Raw genomic sequence first — 7,229 nt, forward strand, 5'->3', positions numbered from 1 at the left:
TCGCCAGCCAAAAGGGCCCCCGGACCGGTGTATTTTGTACGGAGAACCGCGGCTCCGGGGCGCCGACAAAGCAGCCGCGCAGGGCAAAGCAGTGGCGCCGGCCGGCACAGCCACGCTGGCCGAAACAGCCGCGTTGGCGACCGTGGCGCTCCTGTGCCTGGGAATTTCCTAGTCTGTGGGCAATAAAAACGCGGCGTCCACTCACCCTCTGCGCTTTCACTGGAAGCTGCAAGCCTGAGCTGTTCCTAAACGGCCATCTTGGATCTCTCTGCCCAACATCACGTTTTTACAAAATAACCTAACTAGACCAAAATCATGTCTGTGAAAGAGAAACTGGCTCTAGAAACTAGAATCGTTGATAGATTTACCATGATTTTCCTCTCCATTCATTTCATCAGCTCTGGAGGGAGCTGATGGCCCAGGTGACTTTCCTGAAGCAGGAGGGGTTAGGAGCAGGAAGGACTAGGCGTACACTCAGTGCACAACAGGGAGACCCAGAGAGGGGCCAGGGACCCCGGGGGTGGGGGTGGGGAAGCCTAGGGTGGTGGGGGATGGGGCAGCAGGAGGGGCTGGGAGAGACAGAACAGCCTGGGAAGCTTCCTGTGACCCCCTGAGCCCACCCTACCCTTGCACCCCAAGCAGGCCTGGAGAATGCAATGCCCTCCCCCAGGAAAAGAGCTCCTAGGCCAAGTCCTGTTGGGGAACCCCTGGTGGGTGCAGCACTGTGCACCTTAGAAGTCAGAGGCTCCGAGACAGACTTCTGATCTCGTGCTCACAGCTCATGTTCTACAAAAGTACTTTGGGGAACGCTAGTCTGAACTGGCCGGAGGTATCTTCCCCAGTGATGTTGGCAGTTCCCTGCAAGGACCTCACACTCAGCACCACACCGTAGCAGCCATTCCTGGGTGTGGGTCTCCCTTATATCCTTGCTAGCAACTCAGATGGAGAGCCTGTGAGCGCTCTCGTTAAAGTTAGATTGAACCTTAATTGAGCACCAAGAGGGGTGCCTGACATCCCCAGAGAGAACTCTGGGCAGGAGGAGCATGGGGTCCCCAGGGAGCTGTGTGCAGACCTGAGGGACAGCAGGCTGTGGGGTCCCCAGGGAGCCATATGCAGACCTGAGGGACAGGAGGCTGTGGGGTCCCCAAGGAGCCATGTGCAGACCTGAGGGACAGGAGGCTGTGGGGTCCCCAGGGAGCCGTGTGCAGACTTGAGGGACAGGAGGCTGTGGGGTCCCCAGGGAGTCGTGTGCAGACCTGAGGGACAGGAGGCTGTGGGGTCCCCAGGGAGTCGTGTGCATACCTGAGGGACAGGAGGGTCTGTGGCCTTATCGGAGAGGGCCTTGAGAACTGCTTTCAGCAGTGATTGGAATAACAGGAAACAGATTTATCTTCCAAGCCTAATCAAGTGGGAAACACAAGAAGACATGTGAAAACACGTGAAAGAAATGTTTTCAGACATTGGATAAGAAGGAGTAGGGACGGGTGCCTCAGAGAAAGAGAACAGCTCTCTCCCACATGGAGCCAGCAGCCAGAGAGCCTTGAAAGCTCTGCGTTCCAGGAGTCCTTGCACCTGCTGCCAAGCTTGTCGGAGTGAGCTTCACTGTGCAGCCCTCAAAGGAGGGCCAGGCTCTGGTGGATTCCAGGCCCAGCCAGTGCCCAGGTCAGCACAGGTTTCCTTAGTGCCAACATCATGACACACTGAGAATAAGTTGACATATGGACTTTATAAAAATCAAGTTTTTACTCTTCTAAAGACAGTATTAAACAAATAAAAAGGCAAATGAGAAGAAAATACTTTTAATACATATCATCTTCAATTCAACCATCAGACAAACAACTCTGTGTGTGTTTTTTTTAAGGTTAAAGATTTGAACATCCATCACAAAAGAAGACATAAGAATGGCCACTAAGCACAAGAAAATGTCTTTAGCCTCACCAGTTATGTCACCTGGGCAGAGAGGTGGGCCGTGCACAGCAGGGGGCTGTGCCGTGCGCAGTAGTAGAGGGTCGTGTGCAGGAAAGGGGTCCACCCCCATTAGGTCACCGAGGCAAGGAGGTGGGCTGTGTGCAACAGGTGTCATGCGCAACATTTCTTATCTGGGAGCTGGCGACTTCAAAGGGTTTCTAATAGAAGGATACCATGAGCCAATGCAGTGGGAGCTGACAGACTTGTGCTCTTCTCTAAAATATTTATGGGAGGATGATTTGAGCTAGCACAGAAATGAGAAAAGACTGACAGGGTGTACAGCCGCCGTGAGTGGTCACACCAGAGGAGTTCTTCTCCCTTGGTTACTTCCAGGATCTCAGGCCTGAGGCCGACTTTCCACAGGAACTGGATGCAAGGTGCTACAACTCCTTTATCAGGAGGAGAGGCACTTTCTCCAAGCCTGCCATACAGTGTATGCCTTTTCAGGCAGGGATGCCACCGCCTGGGTCTTTGGTTCTCGTCCTGGTCTGGCTGTTTTCCCATGTACTGCTTCTGTTCTGTGACTGCTCTAGGCATTCCTCCTGCTACAAACTACTATATGGTTATGTAGAAGGATTCCATAAATCAGCACTGAATGTGTCAGTACAGCTCCGACTACAATACCTGTATGATTATATAGAAAGATTATATAGAACTAAGTATGCTAGATATATGTAAGCAGTAAGGTAGACTTCAAGCACTAATTCTATAAACTAATATATGATTATATATGAAGGATTATATAAAGTAAACAGCTGAGTAATAATACTATAAACTAAAATATTCCCCAGGTACTAGTTGTGCCTGGGGTCTGGACAGTTCTCCTTCCTCAGTGCCCATGGGGGATGTTACCCACAAAAAGGTACCGCAGTGTCATGGGTTTTTTCTGGTTCTCTGCCACGGGATAACTTTCCCAACTTGAATGCTTTCTCATAGATGAAAATGTCATTTAACAAAACAAACCAAAAAAAAAAAAAAAAAAAGAGCCAAGTACAGTGGCTCCTAAAGTGGCACTTTGGGAGGCCAAGTTGGGAAGATTTCTTGAGGCCAGGAGTTTGAGACCAGCCTGGGAAGCATGGCAAGACCCTGTCTCTACAAAATAACAGTAGCCGGGCATGATGGTACACACCTGCAGTCCCGGCTGCTCAGGGGGCTGAGGCGACAGGATCACCCGAGCCCAGGAGGTCAAGGCTGCAGTGAGTCGTGATCGCACCATTGTACTCCATCCTGGGCCACCGAGAGAGACCCTGTCTGAAAACCAACCAGCCAACAAACCAGCTGCACTTCTAGGGCAGTGGGAGGTGGGGTAGATGGGTTCCTCCCCGCTCCTTCTGCTAAGTTCAGCGAGAAACTGGGGGCATCACACACAGAAGGCTCTGAGTGGAGAGTGAGGTGAACAGGGGGGTGGGGCCCTTGGCTCCAAGGAGCAAGGCAGAAAGAGCTCCCTGGGTTTTTCCACCAGCTGGAGCCAAAGGAGCCGGCAGCCTGGAAACGGCCCTGGGTGCGGAAATTTAAAATCTGAAAATCCCATCGAGGTCCCAGCCTCTCCAACCGCAGGTCCACAAAAGGGTCGCCAGGAAGACAGATGACATGTCTTTCAGATGATCATCACACTATTCCAGCCAGATGCCAGGGAAAGGCTGTGCCCGCCTCCCCTCACCAAAAGGCAAGTGGGGAGCTGAGAGTGCCACTGAAGATGCAGCCACGCCCCCATCTCCAGGGTGGTGGAATGGGAGGCAGGACTCCATCCCCAGTGTCGTGGTAGTGAGCCCCAGTGTTGTGGTAGTGAGCCCCAGTGTCAGTGGAGGCTGCACGGGGAGCGCGAACTCCTGCCCCTGCACAGCAGCCAGACAGTGCCCTCCTCTCCCCACCAAGGCAGGGCCAGGACCCTCCGGAAAATCCAGAGTCTCGTACGCAATACCCAGAACATGGAGGTTTCCATCAGAGTCACTTGCCACACCAAGAACCAGGAAGATTTCAAGGTGAATGGAAAGACAGTCAGTAAAAGGTGGCCCTGAGATGGCAGAGACGTTAGCATTCTCTGACAAAGGTTGGGAAACAGCCACGGGACATGCTCTAAAGAGAAATTACAAACACACTGGGAACAAATGGCAACATAGAGCAGCCCAACAGACAAGATGCAGAGCAGAGCCAAATGGAAATCTTAGAGGTGAAAAATAGCCCAGACAAAAAATGCCACGGCTGGGCTCAGCAGCAAAACGGAATGGACAGAGGACAGAGGCAGCGAACTGGAGACTGAAAAGCAGAAAGTGCTCAGTGAACAACAGAGAAAAACTGACCAAAAAAAAAGGATCAGAGCCTCAAGGACATGCAAGGTGGACTCTATGCCGTGTGTGTGGGATCCCCGGCCTCTGTGCCGTGTGTGTGGGAGCCCTGGCCTCTGTGCCGTGTGTGTGGGAGCCCTGGCCTCTGCACCGTTTTTGCCCTAGGAGTTCCAGGGCAGGAGGGACAGGCTAGGAAAGTACTTGAAAGAATAATGGCTGAAAACCTCCCAGATTTGACCAAAGACGTAAATGTACAGATTCAAGAAGGTAAGCAAACCCCGAACAGGATGAATTCAAAGAAATTCACACTAAGATAATCATAATCAAACTGATGAAAACCAAAGACAAACCGCATTGAAAGCAGCGGTGAGGAGACGGTAGGTAGGGACGATTGAACAGCGTGCAGGCAGAGGGACTGCAGTGCTGGGGAAAGGCCTCGTGGGCACAGATGCTGCAGCCCCGAAGGCCGCTTCTGGAATTGAAAGGGGGAATGGGCAAGACACGTGTCCAGCAGTGCCTAGACAATCTCCAAACTCAGCCATGCAGGAGCAGTCCAGTTAGGAAAAGGATAGAAGGCACAGAGACAGCCGCCCTGCGTGTCGCATGTAGAGACAGCCGCCCTGCGTGTCGCATGTAGAGACAGCCGCCCTGNAGAGACAGCCGCCCTGCGTGTCGCATGTAGAGACAGCCGCCCTGCGTGTCGCATGTAGAGACAGCCGCCCTGTGTTTTGGATGCACAGACTGCAAGGAAGCTCCTGAAACGACACCTGCATCGTCAGCCACAGGGAGACCGGGTTAGATGGCAGGACGCTCCGCCTCACATCTGCAGAATTGCGGGGAAGAGTCACGGAAACGGGGTAGCTCTCGTATCACCTTAGGAGCGTAAATCCCACAGTCTGGAAGATGTTTCAGCGGTTTCTTTGAAAAACTACACCACCACCATGTGACCTGGCGCTTACACTCCTAGGCCTACTATCTCAGCTGGCCCTCCTGTCCAAAACAAATGGAAACTTCACCAAAAAAACTGTGCAGTGAACATTTACAGCAGTTTTATTTGTGTTAATCAAAACTAGGACTAACCCAGATGTACTTCAGTGGTTAACCTGTGCTTCATTTGCCTGCCACAGAATACTAGTCAGCAATAGAAAGAAATGAGCTATTGATACAGCAGCAGCCGGGATGAATCTCCAGAGGACTGTGCTGCAGAAAAGACGCCAGTCCCCAACGCTGCCTGCTGTAGAGTGCCGTTTGCATAGCATTCTTGAAATGACCGATTAGAGATGGAGAACGGGTTTGTGCTTGCCAGGGGTGAGGAGGAGGTGGCAGAGGGAAGTGGCTGCAGCTGTAGAGCAGCCGCAGGAGGGACCCTGTGCAAGGGGTGCTCTGGGCAGGAGGTGTCTGTGTGTATTCTGGTGGGGAGGTTCACAGTGACCTCAACATAGAAAGGTAAACATGTTTAAAAATCATTCTTCTACCCGTAAGCATTTGGATGTACAGAACGTGTTATTGGGCCATGAGGTAAATGCTCAGTTCTCTGCAGTAATCTCCCTTGGTTGCCAGCTTGCTTTTTTGATTTCGTGGAGTATTTTTGGTTTTTTGGGGCTGCACTGTAACCCACAGGTCTCTTCATTGCTGTGCGGTAGAAGTGTCTCAGGTTCGTGCACTCTGCTCTTGGTCTTGCAGGTATGCGACTGTATACACCATGTTCCCCGTGTTCTCCTTAGTGCTGGACCAGGACGTGAAGCCGGAGATGGCAATGCTCTACCCGGAGCTGTACAAGGACCTCACCAAGGTACGGGCCTCAGCAGGCGTCTGCCTCACCACGGGCACCCACACCTGTACAGGGACCTCACCAGATGATGGGCCTTAGTGGGCATCTGCCTTACCATGGCACGCACGCCTGTATAAGGACCTCAGCAAGGTATAGGCCTCAGCAGGCGTCTGCCTCACCACGGGCACCCACGCCTGGCATATTACATGAGTGCGAAATAGGCCAGTCAGAGGCATTTCCAAGCATTTTGTGAAAAACAGTTCTCTGTCCTTCGAGATGTTTTTTATGTCTCCTGATTTTTTTTGGCATTTTCCCTTTGAGTTAAATTTCAAAAGGGGAAAAACATATCTGAAAAAAGTTTTCTGAAATGTTTGCAGTAAAGCTCTGATTTACACGAAATTAGAATTGTAAAGGATGCTCTAACCATTTGTGGAACTTCTGTGAAGTGAGCTCACCAAATGTCAGAGAAGAGGTCACTTGGTAATTTCTGTCGAAAGGCTCCCCGGGCAGCCTTGCAGCACCTGCGCGGAAGTAGCGTTCTGAAGCCGGGGGTCCTGGGCTGCATGCTTCCCATGTATTTCCAAATCTGTCAGTAGTTGTGGACTTCAGAATTACATCTGAAAAGCGATTGACAATACGCTTGTCCCTGAGATCCATAGGCTATTTTTTCAGTGATGCCACAAGAAAAAAATCCAACCCAGAAAACTTCAGTCACCTGAAACTCTGTGAAAGATGCATTTATTTGGCTTAAAACTGTGCTGTGTTAGGATTAAAGTATTCTTAAAGGAGGCTTTGAATTTGTCATATTCTTTACGACAGCATATTTTATAGCATAGGACCTGTAAGGATACAGGGTAGATAGAAGAGAGGCTCAGCTCTTCAGACACAAGTCGTGCCAACTCTGGTATTTCCCACAAAGCCAGCTTTTTTGAACCAACACTAAGAACAAAATCCACTAATCCTTAATTAAATTTAGATTTACAATCAATAAATGACAGGCATCTGAAATTATCAACTCAGATTTTTAAAGCAGTACCTGTATGGTAAAGAATTAGATTAGGTGTTAAAGAAACTAGACTTTATGGCCAGGTGCGGTGGCTCACGCCTGTAATCCCAGCACTTTGGGAGGCCGAGGCGGGTGGATCACGAGGTCAAGAGATCGAGACCATCCTGGTCAACATGGTGAAACCCCGTCTCTACTAAAA

At 50.8% G+C, this 7,229-nt stretch overlaps 1 protein-coding gene across 1 annotated transcript in view; it reads left to right on the top strand.

Annotated features, from left to right (window-relative positions):
* ATP9B (ATPase phospholipid transporting 9B (putative)) overlaps window positions 1–7,229 on the top strand; it is a 294,182-nt gene that overhangs the window by 264,263 nt on the left and 22,690 nt on the right. The window contains exon 26 of the mRNA XM_017504545.2: window positions 5,937–6,045. Within this exon, the coding sequence (XP_017360034.2) occupies window positions 5,937–6,045 (109 nt within the window). The remainder of the gene's footprint in view (window positions 1–5,936; window positions 6,046–7,229) is intronic.

The sequence above is a fragment of the Cebus imitator genome, unplaced genomic scaffold (assembly GCF_001604975.1).
Source record: "Cebus imitator isolate Cc_AM_T3 unplaced genomic scaffold, Cebus_imitator-1.0 Scaffold324, whole genome shotgun sequence".
In the NCBI taxonomy this organism is placed as follows: domain Eukaryota; kingdom Metazoa; phylum Chordata; class Mammalia; order Primates; family Cebidae; genus Cebus; species Cebus imitator.